This window comes from Enoplosus armatus, chromosome 9 (genome assembly GCF_043641665.1).
Source record: "Enoplosus armatus isolate fEnoArm2 chromosome 9, fEnoArm2.hap1, whole genome shotgun sequence".
NCBI classification, from domain to species: Eukaryota; Metazoa; Chordata; class Actinopteri; order Centrarchiformes; family Enoplosidae; genus Enoplosus; species Enoplosus armatus.
Window position 1 is genome coordinate 3,585,659 of NC_092188.1, and position 20,589 is coordinate 3,606,247.

At 40.5% G+C, this 20,589-nt stretch overlaps 1 protein-coding gene across 9 annotated transcripts in view; it reads left to right on the forward strand.

The window, feature by feature from the left end:
* Nucleotides 1–20,589, forward strand: part of dgkb (diacylglycerol kinase, beta) — a 57,992-nt gene that overhangs the window by 9,504 nt on the left and 27,899 nt on the right. For 2 of the 9 annotated variants that reach the window (XM_070911299.1, XM_070911302.1), the window contains 14 exons: nucleotides 1,448–1,529; nucleotides 5,337–5,386; nucleotides 6,784–6,858; nucleotides 7,138–7,257; nucleotides 9,116–9,233; nucleotides 9,844–9,932; nucleotides 10,286–10,402; nucleotides 10,681–10,815; nucleotides 11,712–11,813; nucleotides 14,386–14,459; nucleotides 15,065–15,139; nucleotides 18,019–18,104; nucleotides 18,763–18,852; nucleotides 19,615–19,775. In XM_070911299.1, coding sequence (XP_070767400.1) covers nucleotides 1,448–1,529; nucleotides 5,337–5,386; nucleotides 6,784–6,858; nucleotides 7,138–7,257; nucleotides 9,116–9,233; nucleotides 9,844–9,932; nucleotides 10,286–10,402; nucleotides 10,681–10,815; nucleotides 11,712–11,813; nucleotides 14,386–14,459; nucleotides 15,065–15,139; nucleotides 18,019–18,104; nucleotides 18,763–18,852; nucleotides 19,615–19,775 — 1,374 coding nt within the window. Of the gene's footprint in view, nucleotides 1–1,391; nucleotides 1,530–5,336; nucleotides 5,387–6,783; nucleotides 6,859–7,137; nucleotides 7,258–9,115; nucleotides 9,234–9,843; nucleotides 9,933–10,285; nucleotides 10,403–10,680; nucleotides 10,816–11,680; nucleotides 11,814–14,385; nucleotides 14,460–15,064; nucleotides 15,140–18,018; nucleotides 18,105–18,762; nucleotides 18,853–19,614; nucleotides 19,776–20,589 lie in introns of those variants that run through there. The other 7 variants (XM_070911304.1, XM_070911306.1, XM_070911301.1 and 4 more) reach the window with 5 other exon arrangements.

Genomic DNA, 20,589 nt, shown 5'->3' on the forward strand with positions numbered 1-20,589 from the left:
GCTGATTGGGCCTCATTGATCCAGTTTTGTTAACTGTTCGTGCTAGATACTCACCTGAGTACGGATCTACTACAAACAAGTCCGGCCTACTATAAACTGCTGCTGTCGGCACACAGGAGCCTTTTATTTTTCCATACATTTACTGTTAGAAGCAAGCAGTATAGTTACGTGTTCATGGCTGGTGTTGCTGGATGCATACACTGACTGTATAAACACGTTACCATAGCATAGCTCTCTGGTGAGAATACTGTGGTGTAACTCTTTCAGTCATTACCCAAAGCTCATGACCATAAACAAGGAACGTAGATCGACCAGTAAATCGATAGCTTCGCCTTCAGACTCAGCTCCATCTTCACCAGTACAGTCTACAGTCTTCTTGATCAGTACCTGCCTTTATAGAGGCAAAAGTCATTCATTATTGGACAATTTAAGATGGTTGTGTAAAAGCTGGTCAAGGGATGTGGATATGTGGCTTTTTGTCTATTGAATTTGCGTTTAATTACCTTGAATTACAAACTGTGGCTGACATATAGCATCTGTTTTTTCAGAAAGTTTAGTTTCCTGGTTTCATGCATTAGCATGCCAGCATGTGTACTAGATTGTACTAGACCTCATTAGTGAAAAAGAGAAAAGAGATTACAGATGCAGCATGTACCACGGGGCTGCAAGACGAACATGCAATCAGGGAAAACAAACCACGACCTGATGTTGCTCAGGAGTATTTGTGTATATTGTTGTAAGTGGCATTTGCACCTATATTGATGTCTGAGGTGGTTAAGAGTATTTTGCACACCTGTATGCCTTCCTTAATTACTATACAGACTGCGTATGCCTGATGAAGTGTGTTGTCAGTGTTAATAAAACACCCTTGATTACATTTTTTGTTTTCTCTGGAAAGTGCTACCTTGAGTTTGTCTCACAAATGTGAAAAACACAATATACCAGAGAGAAAAACAAGTGGCAGAGCCTCTGAAAACGCCATGTGGTATTTGGCTAGAAACATGATTTGACTATTGACAACTAGCTGGTTGTGATTTTATATCAGCTGACCAGAGTGGGGAATCAATAGGGGGAATGTTAATGACTTTACATCATGTATTGATCTCTACCATGCCGTACCATTGAGCTCAGTGAGATAAGGCTGAAACATTGCAGTACAGTATAGACCTTTAATTTGTTAAAATCACTTGCTAGAATACAGCCCTGCTCTGAAAACAAACTCTTTGATAAGACTAAAACTGGACTCTCGCCTTTTGCTGAACTGGATACCACCCACCACTGATCAATCCCACTGTATGACTAATGTCAGCATCCTCACCCAGCAGGTCGTTGGGCCAACATTAGATGGTTTGTGGAGGATGTTCTGACCTTTCATCTCCGTCTCCCTACAGGGCTGAAGCTGATCAAAGGCAACTCGACCCCTCTGAAGATGCCCGCACTGCCCCAGCCTCTGGACACGGTGCAGCTGAAGGACATCGTGTGTTACCTCTCGTTGCTGGAGGGCGGGCGTCCTGAGGACAAGCTCGAGTGTGAGTGTCGCCCCATATCTCATGACTGTCGGTTCCACTGTTGACAAGCGTCTGAGGGTTCAGTAATAGAAAATACTAATAACATAAATCGCAGAGATACAAGAAACACTGGGAAAGTAGAATGCAAAAATTAAAAAGATAAAATACACAAACAGCCAACTTAGCCACCAAGGAGGCAGACGCAACGTCACAGGTGAGTTAAACCTCAGTGGGTGGACAGCAGGATGAGTAAGGTCAGACTGAAGCCCCGAGAAAAAGACAAAGGGTAAGAGAGGACAAAGCCGATCCCATGAATCTTTGCTCTGTTTTGTGGAAAAATGCAGCATCAGGCTGATCTTTCAGGTTTTAAATAACCACAGTAGCCTTTAGCTGTCTAGATAATCAAATCAAATCTAAGAGCTGCCTCTTGGCCTCTTCCTGCTCTAAGAAAAAGCCAAATATGCAGTCTGAAGCCCCATCTGGACTGGATTTATTTCTCCAGGGGAGGTGGGGTGATGTCAGCATTACCTGGTACTGGTCAGTGATTTTAATCCTGTCTGGAGCACCAATGTGGGTCATTTTTCACCCCCCCACCCCACCCCAGTGCTAATTACAGCTCTTATTCACTACAGTTTTTCTGTGAACTCGCTGGTCCTCCATATGGGAAACAATACGGTGACGGTTGATGGGCAATATAACTATTTTCTCACATTTTATAGATAAAATGATTTATCAATTAATAGAGGAAATAATCTGCAGATGAATGAGAAATGAGAATGATTGTTAGTTGCAGCCATAGTCCTGATATATGAGAATAACAGACGTGATGGAGGCTCCAAGTGTATTATCATGCTAACTGTACGTCATGGCCACTAATCAAAGGAAAGCGAGTCAGGCGTTGACCTTTATGTTGTTTGCTGCTTAACTCAAGCAGAGCTATTGTTGCTATGGTTAAAAACTTTCAACACGCACCTTCCAGCCAATCAGAAACAAGTATTTTCCATAGCCATAGCATGCAACACCTGCTGTAGCTAGCTTTATTTACTGAGAGAGCTGTACCTGCATGTTGTGGTGATATTCTATTGGAATTTGATCACAAATGAACAAAATCTCCAGATTTCTCTGGAAATGTAACTGTGAATTAAATATATATGTATGTATTAGAAACATTTGAAAGCCCGTGCCTCTACGTCAGCTAAGAAACGGGGCTCCACCCACTCAGGTTTATCTCAACCAATGAGATTATTTCTGTCTCTGTGTCTTCAGGCTCTGAGAAATGATTATCCAAATCAAACAAAGGTTAACATGACATTAGGACTTCAACCTGAACAGGCGCAGAACCTCGATCATACAGAGTATTTATAATAATACCAGACAGATATTTGGTTTTCTATAAGCAACGTGATGCTACAGATGGTACAGTCTCCCATATGTACTCTCAACATTTATTTGCCAGGTATCTTCTCCTCTATGTGTCTCTGCCTTTGTGTCTCTGTCTCAGCCCACTTGTGTTTCTTTAATCTCAGAATTTTATTGAAGTTTTCTCTGGTGTATTTAGAAGCACATTCGATCAAACGGTGTCTTCCTCTGTGTTTTATTCCTTCCCCCTGGTGAAAATAACAACTGGAATAAGCTCTTTCATCTCACGACCAAAGTTATTATCTGTCATGTTTTCCTGAAGGTGGAGCTTATATCTTTGATTGATTATCAAATGAAAGTCTCTGTTTCTTCTTTATCCCGCGTCTTTGGAAATGATCTCTGCAGCTGCAGTGAAGCTTCTCCAAAGGGATGTTTGATGCCTCGTGTTTCGCATCTTATTGACACGTCTTCCCGCGTCTCTTAATTGCATTTATCGCATCATTTATTCACAAGGTTACATTGCTTAATTGGACATCAGACTTTTTTTTCTCTGTGTTGCTGTAATCTATCAGCTGAATTATTGAGTAGAGCGGCGCTCATTAAGCTCAGGGAAGACTAAATAATTCAACTGCAGCTGCCTGTGTGTGAGCACATCATGGATTTAACTGTGGACGATGTCTTATTGAGCACGCTCTCCTCCTGCATCCACACTGTTGTCATTTCTGAGGTGGATAGCTCCCTCTGCTGGTTTGTTTAGGAACTGCTTGTTTTGCAGTTTCCCTGGTTTCAGGTATTTTGTGTTCGTATCTTGAAATAACACCGAATCAGGCTCAATTCTTCAAACATTGTGTTTTGTATTATAATATCCTGTCAAGATCGTGTTAAAAATGATTTTTGCCATCATACAAACTGTATGTTTTCAAGGTTAGGAATATGCTTGAATTCGAATATTCTCCTTGAAAAATGCTTGATTTCTTTGGACCAATTTTTTGGCTTAGGTACCTTGAAAAGTGCTTGAATGTTACTCTCAAAAAGCTGTACGAGCCCTGAGCCATGTGCAGCACAAAGTGTCACTGAAGGAAGAGAAATGTCTCTAGAAAATGGCTTTTTAGGGAGGATGATGTGTCAGTCAGCAGCCATAGCTAACGTCTCAAAGAGTCTGTCTCGTCAAGCTCGTAAATAAGTTTTTGATAAAGTTTTTAAACACCTGATTATGGTGAACAGAATGAGATGCATTTTAAAGAGTAAGTAGTAAAGTTAAATATGACATAAAGAAAAAAGAAACTAAGAAACTGATGAGCACAAAGACATTTAAAATCCACAAAGTAAGGTGGTAAACCAGAATAATCCAATACATATAGAAATACTTTAAATGTATACTGAGAGCCAGTCAAAAATCAGTTCACCAAAATACATTTTAATAATACTGAGTTGATATTTAAATAAATTAAAGAGATATGAAAGTGAAATATAGATATTCACCTCACTTCACACATGTGTATTTGATGCTTGTTTGTAGCTTTATTTAACTCAACCAAGACCCTTAAATTATGTCTAAAACCAGACTGAATATCTGTACCAGTCTCTTTAACACCCTTTGTTAAATGAGTTGTCTTCTTATTGATGCACTGCGCTCTACTACTGGACTGTCAAACTAAAATATGACCCCAATTGGTCCGAAACTTTAGTTGTAGTAAAATTTCACATGAAAAGAAAATATGTTGAAGAATTTTATACTTTATTTGTCCCTGTTAAGATGATGTGTATGTGTTGTGTTGCGTCTTAGTTGTGAGTGTAAATGTCCTCCTAAAAAATAAGAGCTTTTTATTTATTTTCTTTCTCTCCTGAGAACAGAGACTTTCCTCTATCCAAGCCGTTTGTACTGCAGACAGACGTTAACAGCAATTCTCATCATCTTTTGCACTTTATTACCTCTTTTGGGGCCTCTTTGGGTCACCACAATCACCTCCTCGTAACACCATCAGCCTCCACCCAACACCAGACGCCAGCATCACCCCCCCCCCCCCCCCTCCCTTTTGCCCCAAAAGGTCACACCCACACAGGAAACTGGCAATTAGCTCCTCGTTAGTGGCCTGACGAGCCGCCATCTGACGTCAGCTCCTTATGATGTCAGCAGCACCCACCCTCCGCTGCACCTCGAGCGCGCTCACATGGAGGTGAGGGTGGGGCTGCATCTCTAAGTATATCCATCAGTATGGAGATGATCAGCAGCCGGGTCATGTTGTTGTTGTTGACTTGGAGGAGGAAGAGGAGTAGCCAATCACAGCCGTCTCTCTCCATTGTGACACTTAAAGCTGCAGCATTCAGAGGGGGGGGCTGTTTTATGGAGCGCTGTGGCTTCTCCTGCCAATAACTGCTTTTAATGTTCACTTCAAAGGTTGTGAAGGGTGGAGAGTGCAGGCTTTTAATACTGTAGCTTGACATTTTGTGTTTTTTTTGTCTCCACAGTTATGTTTCGCCTCTATGACACGGATGGGAACGGCTCTTTGGACAGCTCGGTAAATAAATAACTTTCACCTCAGATTCAATCATCAAAAGTGCAAAATTTACCCTCAAATATGTTTGTGTTTTACTGTTTTTTTAAAAGTCAGAAGCATCAGCACCAAGACAGAGAACAATTCATTTATCACCGAAATTTCTGATTATTTTTCTGTCGATCAACTGATCAATTAATCAGCGAATCGTGGCAGCATATTGACAATATAAAACTAAAAAATTCACAAACCTACTTGATAATATGACATAAGGACATGGGTAATAATAATAATAATGGGTAGTAATTTATTCAAGTACTGCACTTAAGTCCAGTTTTGAGGTACTTGGACTTTACTTGTACTACTATTACTATATTGTACTTCACTACATTTACTTTCAGATCACATTTCTATAGATAAACATCTGATCAATTTATAAAATACGCTAAAAATTGTTATTATTATAAATAAAATTGCTCAGTATATACAGTATATAAACATATTCAAATTAGCTATACAGCATTATCAGTAATAATAGTCATCATCACAATCTGTAATAATATAATCAAAAAATACTTCTATTTTAGATGCTATCTATCTGTCTGTCTGTCTGTCTGTCTGTCTGTCTGTCGGCCTGTCTGTCTGTCTGTCTGTCTGTCTATGTATCTACCTTACTAATTTACTTTATGGGTAAATAATACAAACATATAATCAGTTTGCTCTGAGTACCGTAATACATCAACACATGGTATCACTATAGAAACGGATGGATGAAGAATCAAGAAGAGAACAAAGTTCTATTTATGAATGAAAGAGCACCAGAGCTTCTTATGTGTTTATGTATAGAAGTGTGTAGGAGGGAGATGGGGGGGGGGGTTGTAATGTATCTCATTCTTAGTATCCCATCATTGGCTGGGAGAGAAAGAGGGAGAGTAATGAAAAGAGGACAGAGAGCATAAAGAAAGCAGAGATGTTAATTTAGTGTGACCCAAACTGTACTTCAGATTTTAGAGAAAATAAAGCAGCCGCTAGAAACTCTTGATTTGCACTCATACAACACTTTTACTGACACTCAACATATTAAACAATTTCAGAGTGCACCGTAGTGCACCGTAGTGATTTAGTATCCCACTAGATAATAATGTCTCGCCCCTCTGGCCCCCCCCCCCCCCCCCCCCCAAAAAAAAAGCAACCATTGTAATTAAACCATCAGCCTCGGAGCTCTTCCCACGCTGCCTTTGTGTTTCTCCGTGCAACTCTTCTGTGCGGAAGAATGACGTTCCCAACCTGCTATTATACGCTGTTTATCAGTCTATTCACGCCGAAGACATTTAGTGACATCGACTTGTAAGGCTGCAATATACAGAAAGGTAAATACAGTATTTGTGTGCCTGTAATGACTGTCTGTGGTCTCACCACAGGAGCTGGAGCACATTATCTCCCAGATGATGCATGTAGCCGAGTACCTGGAGTGGGACGTGACTGAACTGAAACCAGTAAGAAGGGCATTTCACCCAGTTAACAGAAATCAGTAATGATATGCATTTGAATTGAATATACTGTGAAGCAAACCTCTTGGCATGTTACTAGACACTTGTTCAGCTTTCTGAGGACTTTTTCCACGACAACAATTCTTAAGCTGAATTATTAAAGAAATAGAAGATGGGCCTGAAAATTAAATATTACACTCCGACTTACAAACCACTATTAAAGAGGAGAACTGAAAGATTCAGCTCCTTCTTCTCTTTTGACGTCTGTTTTTGTTTCTACTGTAGATCCTCCAGGAGATGATGCGGGAGATCGACTACGATCACGATGGCACAGTGTCACTGGAGGAGTGGATCCAGGGTGGCATGACCACCATCCCACTGCTGGTCCTGCTGGGCCTGGAGACGGTGAGTCCACAAGGAGACCACTTACATTTTTCTAATGACACTGATTGTTTTCTTTCAAGAAAGAAAGCACTAAAAAAATCAAAAACTGAGAGGAAGTCAAAACTTATAAAGGCAAAAATCTCATACATATATAGTGAACCGGGTGCCAAGGTATACACTCTCAGCTAGTGGTATTAGTTGCTCAGGTGTGTGCGGCAGCTTCCATCAGTTGTAGACATTTTACAATAACTTAACAGACTGAGACAGAGTGAGAGGTCAAAATGTGAGGCCGTACTTTGTGTTAACATGCAAATATTTTCTAATTAGCACTAAACACAAAGCACAACTGAGGCTGATGGGAATGTCTATTATATTTTTGCAGGTATTTGTTCATAAACCAAATTTTGACCTCATGATGGCGCTAGATGAAAAGTCAGGGGATCATCAAACTTATTACAATTCATCCAGATGGAAACAGGAGCGCGTGGACCAAATCCATTCAATAGTTGTCGAGACAATTCACTCAAAAACACAAATGTGAACCTCTTGGTGGTCTTAGATGAAGTCAGGTAGGATAAACCAAAGTCAGTAGGATTCAACCTCTGGGAAACATCTGTACTAAATTTCATGGCAATCCATCCAGTAGTTTCTGAGATATTTCAGTGTGGAACAAAGAGGTGGTGACTCTGGAGTCACTAGCGTGGCTAAAAAGTCTCAGAAGTACTCATGTAATGTAATCCAAGTCATGGGTATCCACTTTGATCAGTATTTCAGTATTTTCACTAACATCCTGCTAAATAGCGGCACATTAGACAACATTCATAAGAGCTGTTTAATAGAAATGGTCTTGAGGGTAATTTTGGAAGGCTGTGTGTGAATGGCAGATTTTGTTGTTTAGTTCTGAGGGCTTGGTGGGATGGTAGTCATTAGAGAGGTTTAAAACTCACTTTTTGTGACAGTAACTGCTTTGAGGTCTGATGGTTGAATTCACCTAACCATCTGGAGAAATATCACAAGTGGGGGGTGGGGGGGGGGGGGGGGGTCACTCCTTGCTTAACGACTGCAGTGTGTACTGTATAAGGCTGACAACCCGATATGGTTAAATGTTTCATATTTTTTCTGTAAATAAAACAACTATTAATAGCTTGACAGCTACACTGTTTCTGTTCACCCCCCCCCAAAAAAAAATGAAGCTATCGTCTCGTGTCATGCAAGTGTAAATTGACTTCATCAGCCTCTCCTGAGCTCTATTACCTTGTTTCATTTCACTCGTGCGAGATGAATATGGTAATCACTCTCAGGTCACATGACTACTTTTACATCTATTGTCTAATGACTGTGGTTGGTAGTATCGGTTAAATTACTCTTAATTTTAAACGGGAATCTGTTTTATTGCAAGAGACTAGAGTGAATATGCACTATTTCACAAACTAATAAAGACTTTCTTCATCATTATCAAACCGTTTTCTGCAATTCATAAAGTGTCTCGTTACAGGCTCATGTGTATCCCCGCTGCTGCTGTGTGATCCCCAAACTAATGAGAGCGCCGTCACTTCTGTCTGCAGTTCATCATTCTTCCACTAGATGGAAGCATTTGATCATCTTCATAAAGAAATCCCCAGCAATGTCATTTTTTATGAATGAATATTACTGCAAGGGAAGACGGCAAAACCTGTCCTCTGCCGCAACGGCACTTGGACGACACAGCTGGAAGTCAAATACAAACAAAAATAAATGTAAAAAAAACATCAACAACAAAGAGCTAAACGCCAAATAAATCAGTGAAACGATCAGCTGATAATTCTCCCTCCAGAATACGGAGCAGTTAATCAGTAGACATTCAATCGATTCATCATTTGTTCTGTTTCTCTCACTGCAGAATGTAAAAGATGACGGGCAACATGTGTGGAGACTGAAGCACTTCAACAAGCCGGCCTACTGCAACCTGTGTCTCAACATGCTAATTGGACTGGGGAAGCAGGGACTCTGCTGCTCATGTGAGTAATTCATTTACCATTAAGGGTTCGACAGATACATTGATTTGTGCAGACAGATGCAGTACAACTGGGCCGGTCTGCTCCCGTGTTGCAGTGCCGATATTATGAGCTAATAAGCTGTGATCAAATTTAAGTAAAAAAGAAAATATTGGAGCTATAAATAAATATGAAATTTAGCTAAGATTTTCAGTTTAAAAGCTGTTTCTGAGTCTTTTTTCAACCCTCAATGCCGACAATGGGGGGGGAAAAATCCCCACACAGTATCAACTGAGGGAAAAGACAACCAAGCCACTCCAGAAGAGAAAAAAGAAACCTTTATTTTATGTTTTATTCTGAAAGTATAAGAATAGTTAGTGTTTCAGCATCAATGGCCGTTTTCCTTTTTTCTGCAGTGCACCCGACTCTCCATCCTGCACACAAGCTGTTTTTCACAAAACACTGGCAACAAGCGCGTTCAGAACAGCTTCCACAAACACATTACTCAAACCGTAGTGAATATCACTTATAACTGTATGAAAAGTCAGTTTTTCTTTCTTTCCTCTGTGTTCCATCTTTTCCTAGTTGAAAGTCTTAAATTGCTTTTTTTTTCTTCTTTTTTTTTCTTTCCCAGTCTGCAAGTACACAGTCCACGAGCGCTGCGTGGCTCGCGCTCCGCCGTCTTGCATCAAAACCTATGTCAAGTCCAAGAAAAACACTGAGGTGCGTCCAATTGGAGTGTTTACCAGTCGGCACGCTTGGATCAGCGATGCTCCATCGAGCTTAGGACGAGGGCTTCTCTTCTTCTAATGGAATTAAACAACTCAATCTGCTGCTAAGCATTGCTAATTACCAGAATCAGCCTGGTTTAAAGACACAGACAGCATCATTTGTTGGGCCTCTCTCTTACTCTCTGCCGTGTTTCTTCTCTTTCCTTCCTGCTTGTTTTCTTTCCCTCTTGCTTTTTTCTTAATTGTTGTGTCACTTGTGGCTTTGTATATGTCTTGTTTTTCTGAACCATGTTTCTTTTCTCACTTCTTCCCCTCCCTGTATGCTGTCTCTCCCTCTCTCCGCAGGTAATGCATCATTTCTGGGTGGAAGGGAACTGCCCCACCAAGTGTGACAAGTGTCACAAAACCGTTAAGTGTTACCAGGGCCTGACTGGGCTCCACTGTGTGTGGTGTCAAATCACGGTAAGCCACCACCCGAGGAGAGGCAGCCACCTCCTCATTATATTCCCACTGCTTCTTTTTTAGGGTTTCATTTTAGCACCTCTGATACCTCACAAGTCATTCCACCAATTTACACCCAGAAAACACTTGTTTGTGGTTGCAAGTCAATAGAAAATAAAACAGAGGCAATGACACATTTAATGCAAATAAATGCTGAGCATATGTCTGAAACTGTGCTCTTAAACATGTACTGTTGCTGAAACAAGTTGGCGGTTAATAACGGCTGCCACCTCCTCCAGCTCCATAACAAGTGTGCCTCCCATGTGAAACCTGAGTGTGACTGCGGACCCCTGAAGGATCACATCCTGCCCCCCAACTCAATCTGCCCCATCATCCTGGTAAGACTTCACTCCTGGCTGGTCAGCGGTCCTGTGGCTGAGTGAGCCTGACCTCGTTTGAGTCTGTGTTATCTGAGGATGCAATCATCAGCCTGTGTTCTCCCGCTGAGCTCTGAAATGGCAAAGTTTTGTTTGTTTTTTTAGGAAATTGGTTTTAGGAAAATGGTACAACTTTATTTCAGGAGGAAAGACTGAACCTAAAATTGCTCATTAAGTGTCTCTAAAACTGACTTTTTTCATATTTCATTCATTGAGTTATCGCAGGTACATTATATTTTCTGCAGGATTTATTTAAATGGAGCAGCACTTTCAAAGAAATTCCTCTGCAAATCAACTTCTGCTTATAAACTAAACTATAAACTAATTAAAACCACCGTCCCCGAGCTTTGTCTCTATTTTCCACATAATTACCACCAGATTAAATAGTAATTTCCAGGTAACTTTCTGGATTAATGAATTATTGGGAAATTACGGCCCCATAAAACGAAGTGATTAATTTTCCAACATGATGGTCTGCGTGCTGTTTCAAAGCCTCCCTCTCGCTGCCAGGAATAAAATTCAGTTAGAAAGATACTAAATCATTTATTTATTATTTATTTATTTGTTCATTTTTGTTGACCTAAAAGTAATCAGAAATAAATGCCAAGGTCATGACCTCAGTGCCCTCAATGCCGTGGTTGCAACAATAAATACAATACAAACAACATAAACATGCTAAGACAACTGTCACACTCTGCAAAAACATGAATAATGTACAGTTAAGATGCACATTCAGGTGTTCAAAATAAAAATGTGTTTTTAAACCGCACTTTCCTTTATATGTGTCTTATAAATCATTTTGTGTGAGTTTAAGTAAATTTTTTCCAAATAGTGGTATAAAACCTAATTTATGGATTCTCTAACAACCTCGCTGTTTGACCTTTGACCCCCAGGAAAGGCAGTCGACGCTGAGGAAAGACTCCCGCTCCAGCCAGTCGAGCCGAGGGAAGATGCAGAGAGCCAACTCAGTCACAGTGGACGGCCAAGGACTGCAGGTGAGTCTTTTCTCACCTCAGTGGACGGTTCTCCTGCTTTAATTTGCACTGTTCTAACAGGTGCAGGAGGTATCTGTACTGCAGTGCTCCAGTGTACACACATCTAACCGATATTAATCTAAATCTTTTTTTAAATACTGGTCTCGGTGATAATAAGGTTCAAGTTCAGTGGGAAAGATATAAAGTTACAAGTAGGAAAGTCAATCAAAATCAATAAACAACCAAGATAGCGTCTCTCGTTTCTTAATTTATACATTTATGTTGTAATATAAATATGACAAGACAACATAAGACCAGTGGTGGAAAGTACATTCACTCTAATACAAGTACCTCAGAATTTTACAGTACTTGAGTATTTCCATGTTCTGCTACTTTATACTTCTACTTCACTACATTTATTTGATAACTTAACCAGTCACTTTGCAGATTCAGATTAAAATACAAAATACATTTAAATGTATGTATGTATGTAATTAATGATGATGATGACTTCATTGATCCCAGGGGGAAATTCACAAACTACCCAGCAGTCTATAGAGTAATTAGCTCCACCTTTACCAGCTGCATCATTAAAGGGATATACGCATGAATAATCATAATCCAGTAATATGAGATATATTATTATTAAATGGACCATTCTGCATAAGTACTGTTGGTACTTTAAGTGAGACTTGTACTTTTGCAGTGCAGGTAGTTTTACTTGTAACAGAGTATTTCTACACTGTGGTGCTGCTACTTACTAGTAGAAGATTTATGTACTTCTTCCACCACTTCATAAAACTATTGGTGTAAAGATTATAAAAAGATGATTAAAAGGCCAGTCTGCCATATACAGGTGATGTCAGCTGATCTGATACTGAGGGGGAGTTTGTTCCACGTCTGGACCGAATATCTGATTGTCAGATCTGAGACGTCTTGGTGCAGAATTAGGGGTTAAAAGATCCGAAATGTAAAGCGGAGCCAGACCGCGTTAGGATTTAAAAGTAATTGACAAAATTCTAAATTGAATTCTAAAACGAATAATGAGCCAATGTAATTCTGCACCAACTGTAGACCAACAACCAAAACTATTATTTTAAGAGAAACCTTTTTTCATTGTTGAATATCATGTTTTGAAATGAACCTCTGCAGTTGGTCTCGTATGGGACGTATGATGGGACTCTGCAGGCCCTGCTGGTAATCAGTATTATACAGCAGAGCCCAGTCCGGCCTGATCCTCTCTAATGTCTGTCAGCCACTGCGGGCGATGGAAACCTGCCGCTGTCTGTGGCGACTGCTCGTCTGCTCGTGGCTGGGAGAGAAATATGATGAATCATATCGCAGGCACATCCATCTCTGCCTCTCGCCGGCTAACCAGCATAATAATCAAGATTATTATTTATAATTACAGGAAGTAATGGATCACTCTGGACTGGACAGGGAGCTCATTAATTCACCCTTGGCCTGCTGGGATAGCAGACAGGGGGAGTTAAGCGCTTCATCTGTGTCAGGGAGAGCACGGGGCGACTAACTGCAGACTAACTGCACGAAGGGCAATTCAAACGGGGGCCCGCTGGATTAGAGCTTGTTTATGTTGCGCTTTGTGAGTTTTGGCCCCCGGCGCCGCAGGATCTGTCCGTCCACAGCTTCACCGCCGCTCGGAGAAAATCCTCTCCCACGTCACACGAGACAAACTGCCCTGCCAAGTAGGGAGCGGTGACAAATAACTATTACGACTGAATTGTGAATCATTATCAGGTTGAGAGTATTGATTGGCTAAGAGATAGATGGGTTACTGAAGCCTGCATCTAATATCATTTCCACAACTTCTGAAAGAACCTGCTACATTTTGGATGATGACTGGTATTATCATATGGTGTAATTTGTTTTGACTCAATCCCACATACACCGTCCTGCTGCCGTAGATACTGATTAGTGCACTAAATGTGTATTAATCCGCCATTTAAAATAGTTCCCAACAAATGCACCATTAACTCTTGTTTGAGTAACATTTGCTAAAATCTACAGTGTCCAGCTGTTTTAAGACAGACAAAGAAATCAAACAAAATATTTGTGAACTGCTTTTACTGATTTGTGTCTTCAGTAAGAATGATTGGACTCGGGGTGCTACAGACAGGGTGGGGAAGCGGCAAAGTGTTGACATACGGACTCAGACATTGTTGGTTTTGGTCTTTTCATGGGATTTGTTAAAAAATATAGAGCCTCATCTTTTCAATGTGCTATATCAGTAATACTTAAAGGGAACATTTATGTGATTTAATTTTTGCCTTAAAAGTACAGTTTTTGTGACTTTATCACTGTTCTGCTTTATAATTAGATATTTTAATTAACACAAGATTAAATTTGGACTCAAGGCAAAGAACTGGTGAGCGCCCACACTTTTGCCAGGTGCCACTTGCACATCTCTGCAATGAAACAGGAAAACTATAAAACGAATCCGATGACTGGCATCGCTTGGAAGTGCTGTATATACTTGATAAAATGTCTGAGGGATATGGCTTGAAAGTGAATTCCTGTGAAGTATCCTGCAGTCTCCAAACACCAACGGTTTGTTTTGACATCTCCCATTCAGATCACAACAATAGAGGGCACTCATCCTCTGCTAGTGTTTGTCAATCCGAAGAGCGGGGGGAAGCAGGGCGAGAGGTAAGTACACAATCTGTCTCAACATGCTACAAGAGGCCTCTAAAGCGCCGCTCCTCAGCCGCAGAGGGAAGGCAGCAGCGTGGCCTCTGGCTGCCAAGTGCTTTCGGCTTACTTAGTCAAATAAAAACACAATAACATTAACCTAAAGCGCCGGCCGCCTTCACCGTCAGATCACCCCTCTCTCTCCTCTCTGCAGACACCCCCCTCGCTGTCATGTCCCTGGCTGGTCCCCCTTCTATAACCCAGGGCTAATTGGGTTATTACTGAAACATATTCATTCACTCCTTATTACGCCGGCCCTCATTTGTTTAAATTATGAGATCAAAATATGACTTCAGCCAGTTGATATAATGAAATTGAAATTAAAATGAATTAGTCTTTCTAATGGTTTCTCCTCAAGGGGACTTTGGGTATGTCCCACCCCGCTGCCCAGTCCACTGCCTCGTCACGCTCTGATTGGACGCTGATCTGCGTCGACACTTACAGAATCTGACTCTAAATCCAGGTTTTAGGCCAAATCTGTGACGTCTGAGTGTCTGTTTGTTGTCTTGATGTTGTGGACAGATGTTTTCTGATGTGATCTCTCTGCTTATTCACTCCTGTAGGATTTACAGAAAGTTCCAGTATCTTCTGAACCCGAGACAAGTGTACAACCTGGCCAAGAATGGACCCATGCCGGGGTACGTCGGCCACCGTGTGCTTAAACAGGGAAAGATCATGTAAAGGAATGGTTCAAGCCTGTTTTAAAACCATAGTCAGGTGCCCATATATACATTAAAACTGTAATTATTCTTCTTGTTCATACTGGCCATTAAAAGATCACGTTATGCTGCAATCACCATTTAAATCTATAGTCGACATTCTGTGCAGAAATCCATTCCAAAGTTTAGCCAAAGCTAATATGAGGTAGACAAATCAAGTGAGTATCTTCCAAAGTTACTGTCTTTTAGCATGAAATTCCCTCTTTGTGTTACTGTCCTTCCGCTGCAGCTCAGCACGGAAACACAAATAGGAGATTTTCCTCCAAAAAGAAAGACTTTGGAAGATACGTACTATGAATGGTAATGAATGATGACAGCAAACAAAAACTATTTCAATGAATATGGATGTGTTAGTACTGTTTTAAGACAAAAATGTTGTTGAATAAAAGATAGAAGATGTAATTTATCAAATTAATTTGTTCTAAATGACAAATAAGTCCATGAAAAGAACAAAAGTGACTTAAAAAAAGTACATTTTCTTAATACAGCTCCTCATAGATGCATGTTACACACCACAGTGATTAGAGGTTTTAGATTTTCAATAGCAAAAATACATCTAAAATGCATTATTGCATGACATATTTTAAGTTGTATATTTTAGGTGGCAATATGAGAAATCTTGTTTAAAACAGATAAATTAATCTTAGAATGTGAATATTTCGCTGCAGAATACAATCTTACATCAAGTTGCATTTCAAATCCATTTTAGACATTTTTTATCCTTAATTATGATATTAACTGTTGTTAACTTCAACGTGGAAAGAAAGAAAGACGGAAGGAAAGACAGAAAGACTCATACAGCATCGGCTAATTATCCTCTGTTTACAAACAGGCTCTTGTTGCTCACATATAATAACCACCATCACATGCAAGAGAGGCCTTTAGTATTAGACCCTTCGCTCACTTCCCGCACTCACCACAGACACAAATGAGGTGAGTTCACACATAACAAATCCTGGAGACGACAGTATCATGCTGTAGCCCGGCTCCATATGCATAAGCCCGTATGTGATCGGAGAGCCCGTGACACAGACAACTGACGAATAGAGAGGGGTGAAACTCTCGCCATACCACATGTGATCACGCATACAGACGAGGGGCTCACTGCAGGCTGTAGGTGCGGCCGGCGTCGGGTTTCCTATGGTTCACATCTGTGATTAAGAAGATGAATGGATCATTTACATGCACGAGGCTCCTTCACTTTGCTGTAGCCAGCGGTGTTTAAACATACAGGAATGCCTCGTCGCCGTGCTGCCACGTTGTTTGGCTTTGATTAGATCTGAAAACAGAATCTTTGTGGCTTATAAAAAATAAATACACCACGGCACACGCAGGGTACAAAAACCTCCACCAGGTTTTGACGGTGCGAGGAGCTGGCTTTCACGTCACACTTTGTGCCAACGCAGCTCCAAGTTTTTTGGACCTGACCTCGTGTCCGCTGTTTTGTTTCTCTTCTATTGATGTCTCTGCACGTGGCCTGAAACATCACCTGCATCCCCTCTGCCGTCTGGAGCCGAACCCAGAGCTTCTCCCCAGAGCTGACAACATTCCCAGTGACCTTGCCCCGCTGTAACCTTGTTAATACTTTGTCAAGTGTACGCTCTGGCGCGCACATTAGCAAGGTGAACGGTCACCGTCGGACACTGCAGGCCGAGGCAGCCGCACGCACTGCTGTCAATTAGCTGCCTCACTAATGCAATTACAGCAAATTAAGTGTTTGTTTCTTGGTATTTAAATATCCCCAAAGTTGCCTTTCATGTTGGCGGCCGTCTGTTTTGCGTCTAATATGGTTTGTGGTCCCAGTTGGAGAGTAATTGAGCGAATCATTTACCCGCCATACGAGGCTCAGAGGCTGGCTCATTCAGTTAGGGCTTTGTTATTGTGAAGGAACGGAAGAAGTTGGACTGAACATTGCCTGTCATGATCCAATTAGCCCTCGAACAGGCAGGCTAGCTCACCGAATGAGTAATTGTCAATGCGACATGTGTTATTTTGTGGGATGGGGGCGGGGGGGGGGGGAGGGGGGGGTTTGCAGTGAAGCAGTTTGTTGTGGCAGTGGACTCAAAAATATGCTCAAGATCTGCACACAGTCTGTTATATGAACACTTTGTCTTATTGTGAAGAAAGGCTGACATGTCTTAATGAACCTTAATTTCTTTAAACACTTGAACAAAATCTATCAGAGCCAAAAAACAAAAGAAAAGGACTCATTCTTTGTCATAAAACATGACAGAATAACAAGTATAAACACTTGAAAAGGAAGCAGGAGCACAACAACATGCTTTCTTCAGAGCTTAAAAGAGTAACACGGTAGTTTTAACTGTTTTATCACTTCCAGAGCAACAGGATTTACAAAATGAGTGCCAACAATAACCCTAATGTTCTGTTTGGGGTCCTGGGAGCCTCTTTAACAGCTCAGAAAACCTTCTTAAATTTGTTTTATCAGCTTGATACTTCATGTATTTTGTTGATTTGACGAGAATTGCTTATAAACATGGTTTTGACCTGATGACATGTTTCAGAAGTCCACTACAGAAAATGAATGATGACCTCTGTTTGGGGTCTCAGAGACCCGAGCAGTAAAACATGGTTTCATACAAGATACTTGATTTTCATATGCTCTTTATCTGCGAGGCAGCACTACCCGCCCAAATCCCAAATAAATGTATTTCCGTCATTGGAGTCTACATTTCCGAGTAGATAACTTTGAATATACAATAAACAATATCATACAAGACAAAACAACTGGTTGTAACGCACAGAGCGGTTTGTTTGTTTGTTTGTTTGTTTGTTTGCAGACTGAACTTCTTCAGAGATGTTCCTGATTTCAGAGTGCTGGCCTGCGGAGGGGACGGCACTGTGGGCTGGATCCTGGACTTCATAGGTACAGAACAAATTGTACATTTCGTAACGTTTGATGTTGTTACTACATTATTAAGAATTTGGGCCCTGTGCTGCTTCCATACCATACCTCCTGGGGTGCTTTGGTACATTTACTCATACTGTATTCCGTTCTTGATCAACATAGTAGAACTTAAACACTCAATTTCCTTTTTTGGAAAAATTGCATTCGCTTTTATTAGTTTCCAAAGCCAGCAGCACTCTTGTTGTTCTTGCCTGAAATGGTAAAGTGTACTTTATGGCTTGTATATAAACACTTTAATTATGTCAGAGTCTGCGTAGTCAGGAGTGGTAGAAATGGGATGATTACGTGAGTTGGAAAACAACATACTAGTCATCATTTGAGGGGGGAAAAAAATCACCTGGCCTCCTCTATTTGGTCTTGAAGACGTGTTACTTGTTCAGGCTCTCAAAAATTGCCTCAATTTTTTATCAATCAAAACAAAGAGAGGTAATAACTGTCAGGCAAAATGTGTCTCTTGAAATAGACTGTACAGCTCAACATTCATATTGACTTGTAGTTTTACAAGTAGGGCTGCAAAATGAATTGGATGCTTTCTTTGCAAATCTTCGCAGTGAGTTTGTTTTCTTGGTTTGGCCTTGTTTCGCATCGTGTTGTGATATTTGTCCCGCTGCTCCAGATAAGGCCAACCTGGACAGGAACCCCCCCGTGTGTATACTTCCTCTTGGCACCGGCAACGACCTGGCAAGATGTCTGCGGTGGGGAGGAGGTACTGACAGAAAATAGACACATTGCAGTAAAATTAATGTCCTAAAGTCACCTTATTACATTCATAGTTAAAGATATAAGTATACAGTATACAGTTTAAGGAATTCATGCAGAGCTCAGTGAGAAATAGCAGAATAGGGCATTTCATCATCGATTAATCTGTAGATTATTTTTTTAGATTTATCGATTAATGTCTGTGGAATATCAGAAAATAGTGAAAATGTCCATCACAGTTTCCCAGAGTCCAAGGTGGCGTCTTCAAATGTCTTAATTTGTCTGACCCAAACAAAGATATTCGACTAATCATTTGAGCATTTCACTACATTTCACTACATTACACTACGAGGGGTTTGAGACCGACTGGGGACACCCAAACTGAGAATGTATGGAGTACAAGTTCGACAGATAAAGCCAATATTTGTATCAACATCATAAAACTCTCCTTTGAAAAAGACACATGTTTATGATTTTAGCATCTCTTTAAGGCAAGAAGGCCGACCGCAGGACACAATCCTCTATACATTAGAAAGAAAGTGCATAAAAATGAAATGAAATCAATCAAAGTAAATAATAGAAAAAGAAAACAAATCCCTTTTCTGTTGCTGTAGTTTGGGAAGAACCATCACATCAACACTTAGCCAATGTCTGATATTTAACAGACAGCCGATATCAGACCTGTAGATCAATAAACCAAGAAGAACTCAGAGGTAGTTTGTACTCATGTCACCGTAAGTCAGACCCATTTTAACTTGTTCTTCCTGAGGCTATGAGGGCGAGAGCCTCCTGAAGATAATGCGGGACATCGAGAACAGTTCGGAGGTGATGCTGGATCGCTGGAAGATTGATGTCACACCCACAGACAAGGACGAGCGAGGGGACCCGGTGCCTTACAGTATTGTAAACAACTACTTCTCCATCGGTGTGGTGAGTCGGACTTCAGTCAGGGTTCGGGGGACCGAGGAGGCGGGGGAGCGAACGAACAGTGGGTCGATTAGCATGCAGGGATCTTGAGTTACAGTCGTGTCGTGTTGGTTTGACTAAGTGGAAAGATCATTCCTTCTCTGTTAAAATGTTCAGTATCTGCACCCCAACTGGTGTTTTCTGACAGAATTTTGTTTACATCTTTAACACATTTCAATAATGAAAATAAACAAACTAAATACCCAGATTTTTAAAAACCCTAACCACTGAGCTCGACTGGTTTATAAAAAAACAAAACAGTTATAATATAATAATAACACATTTATTTGTACAGCAACTTTCATTCAAAGGTGTTTTACAAAACAGGGTTAAATGAAAGGGTTAATGAAAATAAACAATAAGTAAAACATTTGATAACAATACAATAAAATGATAAAAACAATAAAACCAACAGGAAAAGAATGTAGTAATAAGATAAAAAAAAAACTGATTAAAAAGAAGTACTAGCATAGTCATGCTAGTTTGCTATACATTAATATCTTTTGATATTGTGTTGCTGATATAAAGTGGACAATAACAGCACAAAGAGGGTGATTATTGACCTCTTTAGGCTACTAATAATCTTACTAATTGTTGTACCATCATGGAACAAAAAGCAGTATTTGGAGTATTTGGAGCTACTCTTAAAGCCAGATTTCTCTTCGTGGTATTTTATGACTTCTGTTTTGCAGGATCTTTTAAAGCAGGTTTCATAAAGACGCCACAATAAGTTCCACAATAAGCACTCTGAACCGTGAACACAGCACAAAGAGAACCC